At 40.0% G+C, this 24,214-nt stretch overlaps 1 protein-coding gene and 2 pseudogenes across 4 annotated transcripts in view; 2 read left to right on the forward strand and 1 right to left on the reverse strand.

Moving 5' to 3' along the window:
• Eip63F-1 (Ecdysone-induced protein 63F 1) overlaps positions 1 to 24,214 on the forward strand; it is a 289,880-nt gene that overhangs the window by 38,531 nt on the left and 227,135 nt on the right. For 2 of the 4 annotated variants that reach the window (XM_065231903.1, XM_065231904.1), the window contains exons 2-3: positions 13,724 to 13,756; positions 13,854 to 13,902. In XM_065231903.1, the coding sequence (XP_065087975.1) occupies positions 13,724 to 13,756; positions 13,854 to 13,902 (82 nt within the window). The remainder of the gene's footprint in view (positions 1 to 13,723; positions 13,757 to 13,853; positions 13,903 to 24,214) is intronic. The other 2 variants (XM_065231905.1, XM_065231906.1) reach the window with 1 other exon arrangement.
• Positions 16,761 to 17,877, forward strand: LOC135709696 (uncharacterized; annotated as a pseudogene).
• LOC135709695 (uncharacterized) lies at positions 17,933 to 19,516 on the reverse strand (annotated as a pseudogene).

The raw sequence follows: 24,214 nt of genomic DNA on the forward strand, positions 1-24,214 counted from the left end.
CCCAGCTCAAGTAGCATTGTAAGTTTTATTGAGATTTTAAAGCATATATACATTTATTTGTACAACATCACATTTAAGATAAGACCTAATCAACAATATTACGCCACAATACTCGGTTTGCGGCTGCCGCTCTCCATCCTCGGTCATGCCCAATGCTCGCTAGATCACGCTCTACCTGGTCCGCCCATCGTGCTCTCTGCGCTCCACGCCTTCTTGTGCCAACCGGATCAGTAGCGAACACCAACTTTGCAGGGTTGTTGTCCGGCATTCGTGAAACATGCCCTGCCCACCGCATCCTTCCGGCTTTGGCCACCTTCTGGATGCTGGGTTCGCCATAGAGTGCAGCGAGCTCGTGGTTCATTCTTCGCCGCCACTCACCGTTCTCCTGCACACCGCCGAAGATCATCCTTAGCACACGTCGCTCGAAAACTCCGAGTGCTTGCAGGTCCTCCTCGAGCATAGTCCATGTCTCGTGTCCATATATAGAGGACCACTGGTCTTATTAGCGTTCTGTACATGGTACATTTGGTTCGGGGGTGAATCTTTTTGGACCGTAGTTTCTTCTGGAGCCCGTAGTAGGCACGACTTCCACTGATGATGCGCCTTCGTATTTCACGACTCACATTGTTGTCAGCCGTCAATAAGGATCTAAGGTAAACGAATTCCTCCACTACCTCGAAAGTTTCCCCGTCTATCGTGACATTACTTCCTAGACGAATCCTGTCATGTTCGGTTCCGCTTACTTGCGATAATGTCCATGTCGTCCGCAAAGCATACAAATTGACCGGATTTCGTGAAAATCGTACCCCGGCTGTTGAGCCCGGCTCGTCGCATTACATCTTCTAGAGCGATGTTGAAGAATAGGCATGAGAGTCCGTGACCTTGTCGCAGTCCCCGGCGAGATTCGAATGAACTGGATAGTTCAACCGAAACCCTTACGCAGTTTTGCACACCGTCCATCGTTGCTTTGATCAGTCTGATCAGCTTCCCAGGAAAGCCGTTCTCATCCATGATTTTCCATAGCTCTGTGCGGTCGATACTGTCGTATGCCGCCTTAAAGTCGATGAACAAATGATGCGTTGGGACCTGATATTCACGGCATTTCTGGAGGATTTGCCGTACGGTGAAGATCTGACCTGTTGTCGATCGGCCGTCAATGAAGCCGGCTTGATAACTTTCCACGAACTCGGTCATTTTAGGTGATAGACGACGGAAGATGATCTGGGATAGCACTTTGCAGGCGGCATTCAAAATGGTGATCGCTCTGAAGTTCTCACATTCCAAATGGTCGCCTTTCTTGTGAATGGGGCAGATTACCCCCTCCTTCCACTCCTCCGGTAGCTGTTCTGTTTCCCAGATCCTGACTATCATCCGGTGCAGGCAGGTGGCCAACTTTTCTGATCCCCACCTTCATGAGTTCGGCTGCGATGCCATCCTTACCAGCTGCTTTGTTGTTTTTGAGCCGCTGAATGGCATCCTTAACTTCCCTCAGCGTGGGAGTTGGGTCAGTTCCGTCCTCTGCTGCACTGACGTAGTCGTTTCCTCCATTGCGCTGGTCTCCCGTGCCTACGCTCTCCTCGCCATTCAGGTGCGCATCGAAGTGCTGCTTCCACCTTTCAATCACCTCACGTCCGTCCGTCAAGAGGCTCCCGTCCTTATCCTTGCACATTTCGGCTCGCGGCACGAAGCCGTTGCGGGATGCGTTGAGGTTCTGGTAGAACTTCCGTGTTTCTTGGGAACGGCACAGCAGTTCCATTTCCTCGCACTCCGCTTCTTCCAGGTGGCGTTTTTTCTCCCGAAATATGCGGGTCTGCTGTTTCCGCTTCTGTTTATATGTTATATATGTTCTTCTCCTCCAAAATCGCTCTGCACTCATCGTCGAACCATTCATTCCGTCGACTTCGTTCCACGTACCCGATGGTGCTCTCGGCTGCGTCGGTGATGGCTGCTTTTACTGTACTCCAGCAGTCCTCTAGAGGGGGCACATCAAGGCCGCCCTCCTCTGGCAACGCTACCTCGAGATTCTGCGCGTATGCTAAGGCGACATCCGGTTGCTTCAGTCGCTCTAGGTTGTACCGTGGCGGTAGTGTTCAGAGTCGATGATAGCGCCACGATAGGTCCTGACGTCGATAATGTCGGAGAAGTGCCGTCCATCAATCAGAACGTTTAAAGCACTAAAGTCTAAATCATGGTCTACAGTACCCTCATAAAACCCAAATTGTTACCTGGGAGGAAACCAATAAGCCCGCTTATTTGGATTGATTTTGTTATATAAAGCTAACATACGACTAATACAGGGCTTTGCCGCATTATTAGTCGGACTATTACTAAGCAGGCTTGTTGGTTACTTGGGATTGCCCCCTCACTTTCTTTCCATCAACATAATCGAAAATTAGATATTCAGAGCTTTACTTTCCTAATTAATGTTATTTGAACGGGACCGAAAACAGTCTCAATAAATCTTTCTGTAATATATGTGTGGTCCTGAAAAGGACCAATTGTTCGATCTCCACAAATTCCACATCCTCTCCATCCCATCATTGGTTGTCATCAAGCTGATCACGCTGACTGCTGCTATTTTACCACACCGTCCGTCCGATTCGAAAATGAGCGGATTCACAACAGCAGCACTGCAGCCTGACTGCAGATGCACTTTTTCCTGATTTGCTCCTGCTTTTGCTTACCACGCCGTCCGAAGCTTTTATGAGCGGAGGAACGACAGCAGAGCTGTTATATAGTTTTACAGGTTCAAGCAAAACGATGTGCAACCAAATGGTACTCCATTGTGACGACTTGATTTGGGGAGAACGTTTTTTTCATTGAAACAGTGATAAAATTATCACTTTTTACTTGTACGTTTTTTTAGAAAATTAGAAAAGCATTTACTGTAACAGATTGTGAGAGTTATTTCCTATCGATTAGTGTATTTGGATTTTAATTTCATCTATAAATGACGAAGTTATAAGCGTTCAAAATCTTACACATTTTCGTGACGGTCGCAATATTAGATTTTCGATTTACCCCAAGTACCGTCCCGTAAGACGTAGTCTACCGTGGTCTACGTCAACAATTAGTTCCTGGTACTGAATTCCGGGCATATATTTCATGAAAAAGATAGAAATTTCTGCATACATTGAAGTCTTTTTTACACGGTTTTTTTCACGTGGTTTTCTTACACGGTTTTTCGCGATTTACACGGTATGTTTTTAACGATTTGTCGACAACGATACAACCTATCGACTTCATTTCAATCACATTATCTGTTTCACGCTATAGGTAATCGAATGGCATACTTTAAAAAATCACAATTTTTGATGTAAATACAGAAATTATGTCTATATGGACCATAGCATGCTATAATTACAAATGGCATCAACATCCGATTTTTTAAAAACATTTAAGCATTTGAAAAATCAAAATCTCGGTAGGTTTTTTTACATGTTTTTTTTTTCACGTTACATATCTCCCGTGTAAAAAAAAAGACCTGAGTGTACATGTCTCGGTATTTGCATTTTTGTTTTATTATCTCAGGCCAGTGTTGGCAAAATCAGAAATCAATTGATATTTTTCCGCTCTCATGCGCTCGAAATATCACGCGTGATATTGGAACAAAGTATCATGCTTGATATTGATTTTACAAGCTTCTTTGATATTGCGAGACTATTCACAACGTGCAAAAATCAAGCTGAGAGTTGACTCGACACAAAAATGATTCCGTTGCACATCGTTTTCTTAGAAAGAGATAGTATAGTTTGCTATCTATTTTTACTCCTCACCGATGGCAGACATGAAGTGACTGCTGCCAGCCGTTATGGAAGTTTCGACTGCATTCGGGTGTAAAGCAAAAATCATGGAACTCAATCTCACCACAGCTTGTTGAGATTTGCAGCTGGTGAGTTTTGTTAGCTTGATATTCCAAGCTGCGATATCACAGCTTGCAAAATCAACCGCAGTTGTTTGCTTGTTGATTTTTGTCTACGAAAATCAAGCGTGATCTTGGGCGTTGATGAGATTTGATTTTTTGATATTTTCCCAACACTGTCTCAGGCATAACATTTGATAACGACACAAAAGCATTTGCAAACAAACTTTCTAAGGCCCTTTACACGCGAACCAAAGTACGCTCACGCAAACCAACAACATCATCGGATAGGGGCAACTATCACCTTTCCGAAAGTGGTATTGTTGGGCTTACTTTGGTTCGCGTGTAAAAGGCCTTAGAAAGTTTGTTTACAAATGCTTTTGTGCCGTTATCAAATGTTATGCCTGATATCTGAGTTTCTTTAAAAAAATCCACTATGGCCAAGATCTTGAATTTTTTTCAAATCCCTTTATACAAAAAAATCTAGTCCAGGACCGGAATTTTAAATTTTTCAATGATCCGAAATTCATTGTTCATGTCCCGATCTAGAATTTTTGTCTAGGTTCTATAGTTTGTATAGCTTTTATCATTGCGTCCTGACTTTTATTTTATAAGTCTCAAAACTTTGTTGGCTGTGTGTGATAAGTCATCTAATTGGTCGTGATAAAAAGTTAAACAAGCAAAAAGTTAATAAATAAATCGTCTGTTTTATGTCATACTGGCAGCTTACTCTCACATGAAGCTTTAATATTAGGTTGTATGAATAAAAACGTTTACTTTACTTTTCCCGTAAGAATAGCACGGGAAAGTAAAGTAAACTCTTTTTATTCATACGGCCCATTGTTGAATTCACTCTATGCTTTACCAAATACAAACTCACGGAATTTGTGGTTGACCTCTTCCATTAAGTTTTGCATAACCTTATTGTATTGCTAAATTAAGTCATTTGACAATGTATGCCATTTTGTTTTGATTTTTTTTGACATTATTTACTTATTCTGGATCCTTCTTGAAGTTTCTCATGATGATTGTGCTATATTTTAAAAATTGCCAAAGTTTAATAAATTTGGCGAGTTCTAGTTTTTGGCTACTACTACAACGTCATTGGTTTCAAACAATTGTCATATCAATTTACCGCAATGATAAGACACGAAATACAAGGCAATACATTTGTACAATGCTGGCTCTCTTGTTTGGTAGCCATCTTAAAAACTAATTGAAAAAATTTCAAAACCATAAATGGCAAAAGATTTCGTAGACACTCACCTTCGATAATCAACGTTACACGCTAAACAGAAATGCACTAAATTTGAGCTGACTACTTTATGAACGTTCCACCCTGTAGCTGAATAATAAGAGGAAGAAGAAAACGATGAAACAGGCACTTCTTCGAGCACATCACCAAAAGACATACTCATTATGTAGAATTCACTTTATTTTGACTAAATATTACTATTACTGCACCCACGGTGAATGATGATACTATCATGATGCTGTTGATTCCTGTTCGGAAGATGTTCAACGTTACTACAGCACATTTGCCACACAAATCAAAATCTATTTTGAAACATTGCCGGTTCCGATTTAGCATTGCACACTTTGTGTTAAGCAGACTAATTTTCGGTGTAAGCGAGAATTAAAAATAATCACATCCGCCAATTGAAGGAAGCAGTGCCAAACTATTAGTAGAATTTTATTTTTTTTAATGATGCCTTTAGTGGTGATCTTTGACTCATCAACTCACTCACATCGGAGGCCGGTTTTGTAATCGCCGAATCTAAATACACAAAGATTTATCACCTATCAAGACGAACAGCCAAACGAACGCAGACAAGTGTGAAATTTGAATTGCCCTACTGTCACACACGACACTAATTAAAGCGAAAAAGCGTCCTGTCTAACCGAGTCACAGACAATATGCTTGGCATCTAGACATAAAGAAACAGCAACCAGAATCAACTCGTGATTATGAGGGTATAGCGATGGGAGAGGTGGTTGTAGAATTATTCACCGAATGCATTTCTCTTTTCTTTGGTTTGCTCAAGGCTCTAGTAGACGTGGTTTGAAGCTTCCGGACAAGTGTCACCTAGCTGCTTTCTCAATTTGTTCGGTTATCCAAAATCAAAGGGATTATATTTCTGAGTGCGTGGGTTTGTGCCTTGCCATTTCAATGCAGACGGTGCCGGCAAGGAAGAAGCTAGAAAGGTGAGAATTCGATTCACGGGAAAGCTGTGAATTCAATTCACGGTGCATATTTCGCTGCCACAGGCCGTGGGATGGATGGACAGATTGATGAGTTTGGCATGAAATTATGATATCTTCGTGATGATATTTGAGTGGCTGCCAAATGCAGAAATTGTCGTTCAAAAAAAAATGCAATTTCCTGTCAGCGAAGTGATTGGTGAGCGAGGTGAAATGGGCTGTGTTTGTATCGCTTTTGTTTTTATTATAATGTTTCGATTTTGAACGACGTACGACAGATTGGATGTTGTTTATGCAATGTGGGAGAGCACAATTGAAGGTCGGTATCAGTTTATGGCACAGTGAAATTTGATGGGATCCCCTTTCTAAAATGATATCCAGGTATAAATGGCTATAACGTTGCTACACTGGACCCGGACAGACATAAAATGTTCAGTAAAGGTGTGAATCAAAAGCATACTTTAACATATTTCAAATGATGTTCTGTCCACATTTATTCGACCACCACAGTGAACTAGACCGTGTATTTTTAGATATGCTCAGTCATATGCGAACTAACCAAGGCATATAGCATGCATGAATTTGCAATATGCGTACACTGGCTCGAAATCTGAATCTATCATAAACGTTTTTGTTTTGTTTTCTTTATTAATTTATTTGATAAAGCTCAACCGAACTAACTTTACAGAGCCGAGGATTCTTGTTCACTATACAATACATTTTAAAACTATAGTGGAAAGGAGCAACACAATAAACATTTTATCTTTCGCTATTCAATAAGCCTCCTCCATCAGAACGGGAGCCGCTTCCAGTGGTTTAATTGTATGGCAGATTCGCCAACGGGGAGCAGAGCGCTTCCATTGCAACAATGGACGCGAAACGTGGTCAGCACTCACACATTCATCACGAAACGGTTGCTTTCCAAAGTCGACGACGCATCGACTGAAAGAACTGTTGATGAAGAACAATGAGGAGGACCACACAATGGTTGCTGCCGAGTAAACAGACGATCGCGTGACACACATTACGAGTGGTCTGCTTTTGTCGACAGCCAAGTGAACACTCCTCATAACGGCAAAATTTATCAACAAGTAAAAAAACCGAATTTCAAGTCAACAGCATGGCTTCTTCAAGGACCGTTCAACTGCTTCTAATCTTCTGGAGTTTGTCTCTTTTACACTGAATGCCATGGATAATGGTAACCACGTAGAAGCTCTTTACACCGACTTCAGTAAAACATTTTACAGAATCGACATATCATTATTACTCTTCAAGCTGCATAAAGTAGGAATGGAAGCTGGACTTTTGAACTGGCTCCAGTCCTACTTAACACACCGTAATCAAATTGTACGCTTTCAAATTAAACTTTCAGAACCAATTATAGTTACCGCTGGGGTCCTCCAGGGATCTTATTTGGGCCCACTTCTTTTAATTTTGTACGTAAACGACATTTCCTTCAAACTTAAAAACTGTGAAGTACTTGTGTATGCAGACGACATGAAGCTCTTCATAGAAATAAGAAACGCAGAAATATTCCAGAATGAAATAAATCTATTCTACGCCTGAGCGGCACCGGTGGTGTAATGGTAAGTGTGATTACCTCTCACCCCAGCAGGCCTGGGTGAAATCACAGTCGGCGCCGCCGGGATGTTCTAAGGCAAAACATCTCTGATCACGTCTTCTTTCGGAAGGGAAGTAAAGCCGTTGGTCCCCGGTTCATGAGTTGATGATGGGTCGATAGATAGGGTCCAGGTGTGGGAGCTGCCTCCCTGGCGTCGGTAGCTTTGCCCTAATAAACAAATAACATAAACGAACTGTATCCCGGATGGGTAAACTATCCCACAAATGGTTTGAATGATACCCTAAACACGTCGTTAAGCTCTCTTTTATGGTTATTTTTATTAGGGTGGTGCTCAGCACGGAAAACAAGATCGACGGAAAACAAATCAATGGAAAAAAAATCTACGCCTGGTATAGCAAAAGTCTGCTTGAACTCAACATAAAAAATGTAACACAATAACATTTAGTAGAAAAACTGTAACCAATTGCATAAACATACATGTAGGGAACGAAATAATAGACAAATGCAAAATTGTTAGAGGCTTAGGTGTAATAGGGTAAACGCTCCTATAGTTGCGGTACGTTAGAAGCGTTAGGCTTCTATAGTTGTGTATTGAGTCTCCATGCACAATTACAGAAACCTAACGCTTCTAACGTACCGCAACTAGAGGAGCGTTTCCCTTACTGGACTCCAAACTTACATTTGAAGAACATTATAACACTATCATAAGTAAATCAAATAGCATGCTGTGCTTCATTAAGAGGTTCAGTTACAATTTTCAGGACCCATACACTATAAAATTACTGTACACTACATATGCAAGACCTATTTTGGAATACAGCCACATAGTATGGAGCCCATACACTGTCATACACGAAGAACGCATTGAATCTGTTCATAAGTAATTTCTTTTGCGACTAAATTGGACTACATTTCCTCTATCATCCTATAAAGCACGCTGCATGATCATCAATTTACAAACACTAAGGGCGTGAATTTGCAATGCTTTTCTTTATCAATGGCATTATTTCTCATCGCATAGAATCTGCAGCAATACTCTCACAACTCAATTTTAATGAGCCCTGTAGACCTTTTAGAACATGCAAAACAAATTACGCAACAAATGGTCCCATCAATCGAATTATGCGCCTGTATGAAATAAATTGCAAAGAAATTGACATCACTATGTCCAAAAGCCAAATAAAAACTTGACTAAGAAGAAATAGAAATAATGCATAGCATGCAAGTAAAACATTGTAAACATTGTATGTAGTCTACTTTGCTTGACGAAATAAATAAATATATAAACAAAAGTGGAAGCCATATACATACATACTGGTTTTGGTACTAAACCTTGTAGACCAATTTTGAGGGATTTTAGACCCACCCCCCTCCCCCTTGTAGACACTCTCCAACACCGCCCCCCCCCAACATTGGAGTCTACATGAGAAGAGAAGACAGACACACACCCAGAAATAACGAAAGCTCAATGTGTAGCCATTGCTCTGATGGCTCCGACGCAAAGAGAGCCACTCAGTGTAGGGTTGCAAATGGGAAACCAAGCAAAAAGACAAAATTATTCTTCGTTATGACCTTCTTCATCTCCTATGCATGCAGCCGTGGTAAGCAAAGTCTGCAAAGAACTCAAAGAAGACAAAGAAGAGTGTACCGCTCATTGCGTGAGTCGCTTTCTCACAGGTTAGTTGGAAAAGAGTGTGCGAAGAAAATGGGAGAACCACACACTCTTTGTCGAGTGTTTTGAAATGCATGCACACAGTTGCTTTGCTAACGCTCTGAGCTGCTTTCCAGCTCTGCCGTCACGACAACATTTAATTGAATATTATAAAGGAAAATTTTTCTTGGGGTACCAACGTAAACAGGCATTCTATATGCAAGAGTATTGATGGTTCGAAAGTGAGGATAACAATGACAAACCAACATTTTTGGCTAGAGTGAAAATGAGGATAGCTAACTAACCACTTGAAAATGGGATTACACTAGTTATAAACGTCAGAAAGATCAATTAAAATAAAGAACCAAAAGATCGATCTACCAAAGATCGATTCTTTGGTACCAATTTAATCAGTGAATCGATTATAGAGCCAGATCTTTCTCTACATGACTAATGAACAGCCCCTTTAAATTTTTTTTTAATCCTCTCTTGGGATCTCTTAAAATCCCTAAATATCTCTAGACCTAGCTTCTCCGGATACTTGGTGGCCATATTAAGTACTGAGGACCACGCTGGCCAGATATGTTCCGGGTGCTCCCGGGAGTTTCATAAATTTCCCGAAATTTTCCTGAGGCTAATGTAATTTCTCTGGAGTTCTCAGAAATTCCCTGAGATTCTCTTCAGTATTACTTTGAACTTCTCCTCAAAACTACTCTGAAGCTCTCCTCAGAACTACTCTGAAGATGTCCTCAGAAATACTTTGAACTTCTCCTCAGAACTACTCTGAAGCTCTCTTCAGAATTACTTTGAACTTCTCCTCAAAACTACCCTGAAGATCTCCTCAGAACTAAGTTCTCGTCAGAACTACTCTGAAGTTCTCCTAAAACTACTCTAGAACTTCGATGAAATTTCAACATTTTCCTGAAATGTACAAAGTTTTCTGAATATTCTCTTGAAGATCTTTAAACTTTCTCGATATTCGGGACTTCTCTAAAGATATCGTTACTCCCCAAAGCTTTAAACTTCTCAATAAATTAGAGCTCTCTGGACTTCTTTGTAATTCATGGAACTTTCCTTACACTCTCGAAGCTTTCCTAATATTCATAATTCTTTTGCGAAGCCCTAACAAAAAATACCATAGACAAATGATAACCCAAACGATAGAACTATTCCAAAAATGGTTTGCATGATACCCGGAACACGTCATGCAAAATAACCAGAACAATTTTATTAGGAAGCTCTCGATATGTCCTCACGGTTCATGGCACTTTTTCAAAGTGGTCCCAATTTTTTTTAAGTTAATTTAAATTCAGAGACGATTACTGAACTTTGGAGAATTTCAAAGCCCCTTGGATATTTTTAAAAATTGATCAATTATTCAGAAGACCTTCTACTGATCAACTATTCAATCAGATAATCCCTCACATATTTCATCACTATGTCAGCTGAATCAGAGCTTATTCAAATAACCGTATGACTTCATGACGATTAGCTAGTTTGAAGATCTCCAACTGATTGAAAGTGCAAGAAACGACTCTACTTATCAACAAAACTATACGAAAATCATAATACAGCAAACAATCTCATGTACTTTTCAAAGATATCACACAGCTCCATGATTAATAGTATGTAAAAACCCAACTAACATTTTCAGCTTTGTAAGCCAACTTTTCCAGCGTTGTGCTGTAAAGTAGCTGAAAAGAAGCTGCAGATACAGCTACAAGAAAAAGCTAGCAAAATAGTTTTGGACAGCGTTTACTCAACTTTCTCACAACCATTATTCACTGGTTGTACTGAATAACATCAGCCAATAAACGCTAATGTCACTTCTATACACACACAAATCAACTCTCCACTTGTGCTGCAAAACAAAGCAAACAAAGTGAATATATTACTCATTTGATGGCTTCTACACAACCAACCACTCTTGCTGAATAACATAAACATCAAAAGCGCTAACTAAAAAACCTGTACTCAGCTTATAAACTGTGTTAGAGCAACTTCGGAAGCATTTTCACAGTCAACTAGGTTTATTTTTAGACGTGTGCAGTTTTACAGCTTTTATTCTGCTCTTTTATAACTAGTCGAGAAAAGTGATTCATGTGCACTATTATAAAGCACAGCGATTTTGTTGTAGAAGGGAATGTTGATTTGTTTACACAAGTTCAAAGTGTTGGCGTAGCACAGTTGGTAGTGTCAAGGTTTGCCAATGAGGTCGTCTCGAGTTCGATTCCAGGTTCTCCGGTGTAGGGTAAATAATTTGGTGATGATTGGTAACTAATTTCGATTAATTTGATTCACAGCAACATAAATTCAATAAATTCTTTCATAAAATAGCGTAAACAGTATTTAACCCGGCTTCAAGAGAAAGCTGTGTAGTGATTATTGGATAACCGGGAAAAGGTTGAATAAGCGCCTTTCAAGTTCACACACAACTAAACAGCAGGATAACAGCTGTATAGAAGCGTTAATGGATATGCAATAAGAGCTTCTCCCGATCGTTCCAACAGCAATAAGTAGCTGACTAAGTTCGCCAGATTTGCTTGTATAGAGGGTTGAGTAAAGGTTTCCTCATTTCGTATAACGTTTGAATACAGCTTGAGACTGTATAAATGAAATGAGTAAAGCGTTTACATTGTGAAAATTGTTAGTTGGGAAGTGTTGTTAGATAGACAAAAATATTATATTCTGGATATGTACGACTACCCAACTAACAATTTTCACAACGTAAACGCTTTACTCATTTCATTTATACAGCCCCAAGCTGTATTCAAACGTTATACGATATGAAGAAACCTTTACGCAACCTCTATACAAGCAAATCTGGCGAACTTACTCAGCTACTTATGGCTGTTGGAACGGTCGGTAGAAGCTCTTATTGCATATCGATTAACGCTTATATACAGCTGTTATCCTGCTGTTTAGTTGAGTGTGAACTTGAAAGGCGCTTATTCAACCTTTTCCCGGTTATCCAATAATCACTACACAGCTTTCTCTTGAAGCCGGGTTAAATACTGTTTACGCTTTTTGATGAAGGAATTTATTGAGTTTATTTTGCTGTGAATCAAATTAATCGAAATTAGTTACAAATCATCACCAAATTATTTACCCTGCACCGGAGGAACCTGGAATCGAACTCGAGACGACCTCATTGGCAAACCTTGACACTAACAACTGTGCTACGCCAACACTTTGAACTTATGTAAACAAATCAACATTCCCTTCTACAACAAAATCACTGAGTACAGGCTGTATAATAGTGCACATGAATCACTTTTCTCGACTAGTTACTTCAGCTTTGTAAAGGAGCAGAGTAAAAGCTGTAAAACTGCACACGTCTAAAAATAAACCTAGTTGACTGTGAAAATGCTTCCGAAGTTGCTCTAACACAGTTTATAAACTGAGTACAGGTTATGTAGTTGTTGAAAAAGTACTTTTGATGTTTATGTTATTCAGCAAGAGTGGTTGGTTGTGTAGAAGCCATCAAATGAGTAACATATTCACTTTGTTAGCTTTTTTTTGCCGCTACAAGTTGAAAGTTGATTAGTGTGTGTATAGAAGTGACATTAGCGTTTATGGCTGATGTTATTCAGTGCGACTGACAAATTGAATAATGGTTGTGAGAAAGTTGAGTAAACGCTCTCCAAAACTATTTTGCTAGCTTTTGCTTGTAGCTGTATCTGCAGCTTCTTTTCAGCTACTTTACAGTACAACGCTGGAAAAGTTGGCTTACAAAGCTGAAAATGTTAGTTGGGTACTTACCAAAATGTAACGAAGATCGGGTTTCTGAACCCGTTGCGTTGCCTTAGCCTTTTCTTGAATTTTGATTCTACAATCGGCTTGGATCCTCATTTTTGGATTCACTTCAATTCTCTTCTGAAATTTGTAAAATCCATACTTATGATTTATTTAAATTTATTATAAAGTCACTTTAACACTCTTGGGTCATTCGTGACTTGACTGGGATGCGAATTGAACTCATGCCTTTGCCGCTCAGTGATTCGCTTTAACTTCCTTTTCAGGATCCTCTTGAACCACAGTTCTGGGATTCAGTCGAATATTCCTGTTGTGTTTAGTTTACATAGTTCAGTTCACCAGTGCTCACATTGAATCTATTATCACACGGATTCACACCACATGTCAGCGAAAACTGGAGCACTGACGCTGTTGGGCAACATTGCAAAGCACTTACTCTTGCATCCGGGTTGGTTTAGTTATAAAATTGCAATCTCATGTGTGGGCTTCCCTGCTGAGGCCAGGCCAGTAGTCCACATTTCATATCCGCACTAGTTTATCCCTACCATTGTATAGCATTGCGAGCAGCAATGCAAGCGAGTTGGACAACTTTCCTCATTAGCAGGAACAATTTCTGCCTTGGTTGCGCTTATTAATGCTTTTTCTCTTAACTTTTTCCGCTATTTTCCAGATGTTGGGAGCAGCGTTGATAGGACGACGAAAGGTAATTGCTTTAATTCTGATTTTTCACCGAGAATCTAATTATTCGCTTATCCGGTTGACGTTTCCCTGTCTATCTCTCTCTCTCTCTCTCATTGCAGAGCAATCCCACAACAAAATGCAGAGCTCTGACCGAAGAGGAGATCAAAGGTAGGTGTGGTCGAACATGTTTAAAAATTTCCGAACGATCTAATCGTAACCAATCGCTATGTTTAACCAGAATGTTGTTTGCATTCACCACATGAAACGTTTCCGGTTGTAAAACCTCACACGAATATGTCCAAGTAAAATAAACATATTTCAAAAAGCGGGAAAAATATCAATAACGATTTGCCACAACCATCCAACATTCATGACGATGTGGTTGTCTCTCGATTTTGTGATTGATGTCCTATTAATGGTGGGTCATATCCATTGGGTTCACCGAGATTAGCACCATCATCATCGCCGTCACTCCGGATCACTCTACGCGGGTTGCGAAAGGATGCAATAAGCCCATCATTGAGTCATTTGTAAAACTTCGCTGTTGCTTGCTGCTGTGAGACGTCTTATATTTTTAGCTCATCGGATAGGTTTATTGAATGAAAAAATAATATCGATCTGCTTTTCTTTTATTTTTTCACTGTATGATTCGTTCAAGTCTAAATCGTTGATATATTTGATGTTTTTGTTCGATGTGACGGAAATGGGTGTTTATGCCGAAGTAGTTTTCTACCCTACGTTGCGCTGGTCAACAGAATCTGTAGGTCCTATTTTCGAACATGACGTGCAAGTTTTACGACAAAATGGGAAATCTAGACCCATTCGTGATTAGGGTGCACATGCTTTTGTAAATATAGCATAAACTTCCTTGCCAGGATAATTGAATACTAGTGGTTATTAGTTTATGGGCCTAAGATAGCCTAGTCAGTAAAGGTAAGGTATTACCAAGCCGGAGGCTGCGGGTTCCATTCCCGGTCTGGTCGAGTAAATCTTCGGGTTGGAAATGTTCTCGACTTCCGTGGACCTAGAGTATCATTATGCTTGCCACACAATATACAAATCCATGCATTGGTTGGTATAGAAGTTGGTATGAAGTGCATCTAGAACGCTAGGTTGAGAGCCGGCAAAACGCTCGCTGTTATGTTTTTTACTTGGTTGGGTGTGTTGTTATTTAAGGTCAACGATGGGATTGATAGATAGGACCACTGGGTCTAAAAAGCAAATAAATGAAGCATCTTTCTGTTTGACCAAATCAAAGCTCTAATCTAAAGTGTTCTCTTGACAGTATTCCACAAAGGACGTCAAGTACTCAAGAGCTCAGAGCAACATGCCATTCTTTACACGAACATTAAGGGACTTACACAAATCATAAAGGATCACCACCCTCACCGCAAAGACACAAAAACACTGGAAGGCACCTTTCCTGTGACAGTCCGTTCGTGGTGATGTTGCGTGTCGATGCAATTTAATAGGACACTTAACCATGCTAAACACACTTCGTGTATACTCGAAACACGCAAAGGATTTCGCTTTGTGTGGAGTTGAATGAGTTTGAATTATACTAATTTTGTTTCTACTATTAATTCACGTGAAATGCGAGCACGATCCTAAACAACGTTGAATGACAACAATGTATCTTCGAGATTAGATGCAAGTTAACCTTTGAATTGAATTTCACCACTCACGCAAACAGTAAACCGATGGTTCATGACGCATCTTACCTAACCCAGAGAATACCTTCAGTCAATTTCGCTACAAGTTGACAACTACTTATTTGCGCTTACAAGTTACCGTCATATTTGCGTCAAACAATGACGCAGAGGACCTTCTTGTATCGTGAAGTGAAACGATGAAGCACACACACAACACACATCTGCCTTGTGCCATCGGAAGCTGAATTATGTTTGTGGTCGGTCGGTTCCTTGGTGGCTGTAGAAGTTTACCACTCGCCTGAAATAAAACGCCACATTTTACCTCCCACGCATGCAAGACAAGTTCCTTTTGGTAGTTTCCGGCCGTCAACATTGAGGCACCATTAGCGGCTGAGAGCTTTGGGGTCGTTAATTTTCATCATCTGACGCCAGCAGCGTTGCGTTACTGCTACGCTCTGCGATTACAGGGCTGTTTCGGTGACTCTCTTACGAGGCTTTGGCATCCAAGTGTTTGATTCCATTGCAATTGACGATATTCCTCACGTCAATTTTCAAATCGACTCTCTCTTTAGTTAATAACTCTGCTCCAGAAACATGTTCAGCTGTTCTTATCATCCTATACTCGTAATAATACTTTCTTTTAACAGACTATTAAGAAAAATTAAACCAAAATATGAATTCCACCAAGTTATTAACAGAAAGTCGATGAAGAGAATCGATCAATGTAGAATGGTCTATGGGAAAAGTGACGCGAGATTTATCCATATTTAAACAAAATTGCATTTCTGCGTCCGAAATCACGAACTATTTTCGAAGACCGGGATCACATCAATTCTGACAAGTATGGATTGTCATAATTTATTACATTCTGGATGTATAAGTTTTTTTTACCCTACTTAGAAACAAACATATTACAGATAGACCGGCAAGAACAAGTACACTGAGGCAAATAGACTTCAGAATTTCATAAGACACGAATAATGAACGCAACACATTTTTTTCATAACCGTGACTTATGGAAGATTTTCTTTGAACATGAGTTGAAAGACGAGTGAGTCAGTCACAGGACTCGTAATATCAACGTCTATGGTTCGATTCCAGTCTGCTCCGTTTCTTTTTTTTTGTCGACATTATTTTTCATAAGGTAAATCAATGAAATTCATATTGGGGTATTTCCCCAAAATTTCACGCGGCCTATGCCTAACGAAAGGAACGGCCGCGCTTCAAGCAAAGGCCGCGGTTGGGCAGCCTGTTAAAATTTTGTAAAGAAACATTGAACTTTTGCGCCTGATGAGAGTCAATATTTATCCATCGAGCACTTTGATTCAAAATTAACATCCTTTAATTATAAATATTTTTAATTTGTCGCGTAAAATGCCCCACGAAGATATTTTGCAGTACATAATAATCATGCAAGTGTTAAAACAGTTTATAATTGCCTCTACACGTTTTATTTTCTCGGAATGAACCGTGCTTCTCTGGCAAAAATATTTAGTAAATCAAAATTCATTATATGCTAATGGATACGCACGTACGAGCGCGACGGAGTCTACTCAAGAAAGCACCGAACACAAGTGTATCGACGTTTTGGAACCATGCAACGACAATGGCTGCTGGATTTGTATTACAAGGAACCTGTGATCTTCATAGATGAAGCACGATATCGCTTCCAAAAGCATTTCAAAATCTCTATCAGCGCTGCTTCCGTCATTCGGATTTTGAAAACTGCTGGACTGACATGGAAGAAGATTGAAAATTCGGAAGGTGGATATTCTCAGGTATAAAACTAATTAATCACTATAAAACTATTTTGATGACAATTTCGATATAAATATTTCATATTATTAGGTATGCTGATGAGCTAGAAGCTTTCAAGTGGGAGCTTCACCAAATTGTTTTCATCAACGAGGTTTCATTCGATTCTCGTGACATGCTGTGGAACTACGGATATGGAGTTAAAGGAAAAAAGGTCATCTATCGCGGTGAATTTAAAAGGCGCCCACGGGAATCCTACTTATGCTTTCTAGGACAAACAGGGCTGCTGGAATCGTATAGAACAGAAGGTAATTTTACTCGTCAAAAGTTTTTCGAGTGCATCCGGAAGTTTGCAATTCAAAGTGGAAAAGCAGAAACGTATCCAGGGCATCATTCTGAATGGATAATGGATGGTGCTAGAATACATTGTGATAAAAATATCATAATATATCTTCGATCCCTGGGCATTCTACCCATCTTCTTGCCTGCATATTGCCCGATGTTCAATCCAATCGAGGTGATCTTTGGAATCTGCAAAAAGCACCAGAAGAGAAACTACGTCGAAAACAGTAAGAAGCCATTATCCATAACGATTACCGAGACATTCGTCAAGTTTGAAAACTATTCGTGTACAAAACTTTTTCATAAATGTGGGTACATTTTCGGAGGCAACTTTGACCCAAATATTGGCCTCGATCAGCCACTGAGCGCATTTGGCTTTGAAGACAAGAAATAAACGCATTCTATGAATATTTGCCGTAAAACACATGTTCTGTCAAACTTTATTTCAACTAAGCATGATCAACATCCATTACGTCCCCAACTTCTTCTGCAACTCTTTGACTTACAGTTGATTCCTGGGGTGCCAAAGAAGTTTGCATACCCTTCAGCATGTCTCGGCACATATTTAGCTTCTCGTTCAAACCTTGAGCCAACAGTTTCACTTCAAAAGCGAAGTTTATAAGTTGTTCCGCTTTATCACACAACACTTGAACACTGGGGGCGAGATTGTCTACGATGTTTTGAGCAACCACCAGACCTTCACGCACACATGCTGATCGACTTCCTTCAGAGATAGGAAGGGACGAAAACATACCCCTCATTTCCGCTGGTGGCAACTGTGTCATCAACCCAGTCTGAAGATGAGCTGGAGATGTGTGTATCCAGTTGGCCCACTGAATTCATCCAGAATCGTGGCTTCTCAAGTGGGAGTTTTGCTCTTTCAAATGTTGGACCAACTCATCGAGGTTTACGTTGCTTGGTGCTCCAGCTCTGTCTGTTTCACTTGGTTGAAAAAGGCATTTGTTGACTTCTTCCCAGATAGCCACAGAACTGACGGATTGGGAGTAGGCGAATGCAACCACATTGATAGTTTCCTCTCTCCAGTTTAGCATGATTTTTCCCTCTCCTAGCTGGTCCAATTTAATCATGGCCTTTCTTTTTTGCGTCCCGTAGGTAGACGAAGTTATTAATATCGCGAATATCCGGATCTTCTTTCGCAGACCACGAAACTTTGATCCCGTCAACTTCATTCACATCAATTTCCCGGCAGAGATGTGGTTTGACGAAGCTCCATATGCACTCAAAGACATCTGACAGACTGTCTCTGGATACTTTTGCGGGAACGTTTGGTTTTTCGTTGATGCATACACCATTTTTTTGCCTCGTATACTTCTTCACGAAATAATTGGCCAGAAAGGAGAATCATTTTTGCTCTACTGCTTCCTCAGCTAAATCTCCTGCCTCTCGTGTTGAATCATCAGTTGAAAATTCACTCTGATTCAAAAATGGGTTTATCGTATAGTTGACGAGTGTTGAGCAGTCTGGAGCATCCGACTTGTTTGAAAGTTCGTCTTCGGCAAATGGTTCCTCATCCTGGCCAGCATTATACAGCGGGTCCTCGATTAGGTATTCCACTTCTTGGTCTACTTCCTCATCTGAATCCTCGTCTCGCTGGTCCATTGCTAACGTCCTGTCTAATGTATAAAACTGTGAATTAAATACGGGATTTATCTGATATGTGATAGAAAGCAATATTTATTAATATCTTACCGTTAATCCCAGCCTCAATGAGATAATTTTCCTCAAAAACATTCGAAACCGAGATCGAATCAGATTTCCTTTTACATTTTTGACAACTGTTTGTTTTGGTTCTCAGCATCGAAGCAAGGGTTGCCAGTGGCTCTGAAATATTTTATATTTACTTAATAAATTGTACTGGTGACAAAAAAAAACAATCCGGCAACCTTGATGCGGTGCTTGGTTTCAAAGCTGTGTTCTTTGGTGCGGTGAACAAGTTTCAGAGAATGACCCAATACTGATTTCTTATGGTTAAAATTGTAATGTCGGGCACTAGTGAGAATTCAGGCATTTAATTTGGCTAGTGGCCACCGAAGATATTCCGGATTATTCGGGGGTATGCCAATTTTTTTCAATTTTGTATTTTTTCCTGATATTAGACGGAATTTTGAACTCACTGGTGGCAAAAGATCTAAGATCGGTTAAGAAACAACCGAGATCTGACCATTTCCTTAAAATTGGTTCCGGTAATGTGAACAGTAATGTTCGATATCTCCAGAAGCATTTTCAGAATCACGAGGTCATATTGGAATAGGTTCTGGGTGCCCCAGGGGATAAGGTCAAATGGGGCTTTGACCGGAACCAAATTTACATGGGAGACAAACTAAATGGTTTTGCTTGCCTATGACAATGGATGTTCGATCAGATCCACGACTTGCTCGGTTTATCTTGGAGCAGATTCTGGGTGCCCTGGGAGATGTGGTAAATTGGGGCCATGACCGGAACCATATTAAAATGGGTGTCAAACTTCAACTTCAACTGCCCCACCCCCTTTATCAGCCGCAAAATATATGTTTTTTAGAGTTCAAGTATCTAGAAAAGAGTTGAAATTTTAAGTTTAACTAGCCTTTGTCATTTTTTTTAAATATAGAATTTCCCCATTTGTTTGAGTTTCCGAATCATATTGAAGTTAGATTCATTATTTTGAGAGCGTTCTCAAGTGTACCTTTAGTGAAAACACAGAGAGTGGATCTACGCTGCGGACATTTTGAATTTTGATAGGGGGATTAAAATCACTAAACTATCTTCTTTAAGATGGGTTAACTAAAAATTCAATTGGATTTAACGTAATCGAGCAATCCATCTTTGCTAACGGTTGTCGTCAATGGATATCCCCATTCTCCAGCAATCCAGATGGTTTCACATAGGATGGTTTCCTGGGCGATTGTCAAAACAGTAGATCCTCCTGGTTAATTCATGTGCAAATTGTAAAATTTACTGTACAGAGTTCCAGGGGATGTTACCTAAAGTGCTGAGATGCCTTACGAAGAAAAAATTGATTCCCTCGCACTGAATTAACTGCTTCCACTACAGTTTCGGGTGTGATTTTCGAGGCATTTTGCACACAAAATGTACGTGCGAATCAATTTAAAATACGCTCACCAAAAGCTTTAACAAAATGTAAACAGTGAAAATCTAAGAGGTCTTATACCCCGTATAGACTATGGCTTATCTCATGCAATATAGGCTGTCTTGCAATGAGCACCCATACATCTAGTTTTCACTGTCATCCTATGTATGAGTGCTCATTGCAAGATAGCCTATATTACATTACATCAGCTATAGTCTGAACGTATTATTAGGTGAAAAATGGATGAATGACATGTAGGATAGTAGGTAGTTGATTTTTTTTTTTTTGGGAGTTGAACCACCGCGTCCATTATTTGAACTTTTGTGGTACCCCTGTTTACTGTTCGTATCATGCAAGCTGACCACCATTTAATGAGTGGACAGCTAATTGCCTGGACACGTCCTTTCCCAGTCAGGTATGATATGGTTTATGAAACCCACTACCTTTCCAGGATTAGCAGACAAAATTCCACTAGGTTGTAAGATAACACTACGAAGAAATTTAGATCTACGCTTGTGTAATGCACCGCAACTGCCGAGCAGATGTTCTGAGGTTTCACGTTCTATGCTACAGAAACGGCAGATATCGCTCTGAACCCGACCAATGTTCTTCAAATGATATCTACTCGGACAGTGCTCAGTTTATTGAGCTCCAAGAGCTTTTTGGTATGTGTTACATTTGGAGTTATAAATCTTTTCGACTGGTTTTACTTTGTGACGGCCATCCAGTTGGCCATCACCCTTTGTTCTTCCCAGCGTTTGAGTTCCATTTTTACCGTACAGTTTGATATTCCACAGTACGGTTCTGGGCCAATAAACGGTGAATTGGAACCTAATTTTGCGAGATCGTCTATCCTTTTATTCCCTTCAATGCCACAGTGTCCAGGAACCCAATATAAGTTTACTGAGTTCTGTTTGCACAGCTGTCGCAACAAGAGAATACATTCCCAGACAATCTTTGATGTACATTTCTAAGGACGAAGCGCTTTTAGTGCTGCTTGACTGTCAGAAAAAATACAGATAGAAAATAGGCAAACACTTACACATTCAAGTATGGCCACGATTTCCGCTTGAAACACTGTTGGACAATGTCCCATCACTACTGAAATATTTCCCAGGGCCAAAGATTCCTGTTTGTGTTCCAATTTTTGAGCCATCTGTGAAAAATATGATCCGAACGCAACATTTCACATACGTTGAAGGGAGTGTCATAATTGTCCTCTGGTTTCATCCAGTCTCCATTCGTTCTCATCACTGGTCCTCTTTGGAAGTATTGTAAAATGCTTAGGTGATCAACCAGGTCACCAGGCATGACTTTTTTATGAGCCTTAGAGCACTTCTTTCCGCTTCTAGTTGCACGTATTCATGCAAGAGCAGTAGATTGAGAATTGCATCAAACGCTTTTGATGGGGTGCTGCGCATCGCACCCGTTGTAGCAATACATGCTAGACGTTGTAGTTTTGCCAGCTTCCTCTGTGTGGTAGCCTCTTTCGTTTTTGGCCACCACACTAACGAAACATAAGTTACTTTTGGACGGATTACTGATGTGTAAATCCACATTGTCGTTATTGGTTTCAAACCCCATGTTCTACCAACAGTTTTGGAGCATAACCACAGGGCACTTGTTGCTTTGTTGATCACAGAATCAATCTGAGCATTCCAATTCAACTTGGCATCCAATATAACTCCTAGGTATTTGACCTGTTCACTAAGATGGATCTGTTCTCCTCCAAGCTTGAACTCCTTTAGGTTGAACCTTCCTTTTTCTAGTAAAAGGAACGATTACTACTTTTGACGGATTAATGTTTAGGCCCTCCTTAATACACCAAGATTTGGTAAACTTTAGAGCTTGTTGCATTCTTTCTGAAATGATAGCGTCAAACTTTCCTCTAACTACGATGACTATATCATCCGCAAAGCCCACAACTTCGAAACCTTTCACCTCTAGGCTTCTTAGAAGATCATCTACAACTAAAGACCACATTAGTGGTGAGAGGACTCCTCCTTGAAGACAGCCTTTCGTTGCCTTTACTGTTATAGATGAGCTTCCCAGCGCAGAAGTGACTTTTCTTTTTGCAAGCATAGTATGAATTCAGTTGACGATGTGCGTGTTGAAGTTCCTTTTCTTCATGGCGTCAACCATAGAAGAATAGGATGCGTTGTCAATAGCTCCTTCAATATCAAAGAAAGAACAAAGTGCAATTTCTTTAACTGAACGTGATTTTTCGATTTTAGTTACCAAAGTATCAAGAGCAGTAACTGTCGATTTTCCAGATTGATACGCAAACTGAAAATTAGATATTGGATGTGTTAACATGTAAGTTGAATTGATGAAGTCATTCAACACCTTTTCCATAGTCTTCAGTAAAATTGATGAGAGACTAATGGGCCTAAATGATTTTGGCTGCGTTTTATCACGCCTCCCGTTTTTCGGTATGAATATAACTCTTACCAATCTCCATTTTGATGGAATGTAGTTTAATCTTAAACTCGCCTTATACATCTTAGTTAGAGATGGAATCAGCATTGCTTCACCGTTTTGAAGTAGTGCCGGGAATATGCCATCCACACCCACAGATTTAAAAGGCTGAAAAGATCTCACAGCATTCTCCACTCTGGCAATTGTGAAAATTTCATCAACTATATCTGGTATGGTGTTTTCTGTTCTCTGAGACACTGGCGAGGTCTCTATAGAACAAATTTCACCAACAGAATCAGAAATATCTGATTCCACACACAATACCGAACCTGGAAAATGTGTTTCCATAATTAAATTTAAATTTTCAGAGGGAGATTTGGTAAAACCTCCATCATGACATTTAAGATTACCAAGTTCAATCGTATGGACTTTCGCAAGAATTTTCTGTAATCTCACGACTATAGGAGTACTGTTTATATTTTTACACATTTGAATCGAAGATCGCCTCTTAGATTTCCGTGTTTCATTATTATATTTAGATAGGGTTTTCTTATGTTGAGTCCAATCAGAAGTGATTTTCGCCTTATTGAACATCTTACGTGAAACTTTCCGAAGGCGTTCCAATTTCAAATTCCACCACGGCACATCCCTGTTAGAAGAAGACCGTTTGATAGGACAGCTACTGTTGTAGGAATTTATAATTTTTTCGTTTACCTTTTCAGAAAATGATTCCAATTGTTGGATAGAATCAACCTTTACGTCGTTTGTAAATATATCTGAATCTAAGCACTGTGCATATTGATCCCAGTTTGTTTTCCTAGGATCTCTAAATGCAGAAAGTGGTAAATCACCACCATCCCATTCAAACATAATTTGTTTATGATCAGAAAGTGAGATTTCATCTGACACACTCCAATCTCGAATCTTCTCAGAAATTGCAGTGTTGCAAAATGTCAAGTCTAAAACTTCCTGTCTAATGGCATTTGAAAATGTAGATTCATTTCCTTTGTTGCATATGTCTATATTATAAGATGAGAGAAATTCCAAAAGGCACTCACCTCAACTGTTGATGTCCATACTACCTCACACGGTATGATGCGCATTTGCATCACAGCCAATGATTCTCTGCAATATTGGACTAATGATGCGATCTTAGGAGGAGGTACCTCAGGAGCATCACCAGGAAAATAATCCGAAGCAACTACAATCTCGGTTTTTTTTTTCT

The sequence above is a fragment of the Ochlerotatus camptorhynchus genome, unplaced genomic scaffold, assembly GCF_037179485.1.
Source record: "Ochlerotatus camptorhynchus isolate MF236.1 unplaced genomic scaffold, CSIRO-AGI_Acam_v1.1 ptg000361l, whole genome shotgun sequence".
Classification (NCBI taxonomy): domain Eukaryota; kingdom Metazoa; phylum Arthropoda; class Insecta; order Diptera; family Culicidae; genus Ochlerotatus; species Ochlerotatus camptorhynchus.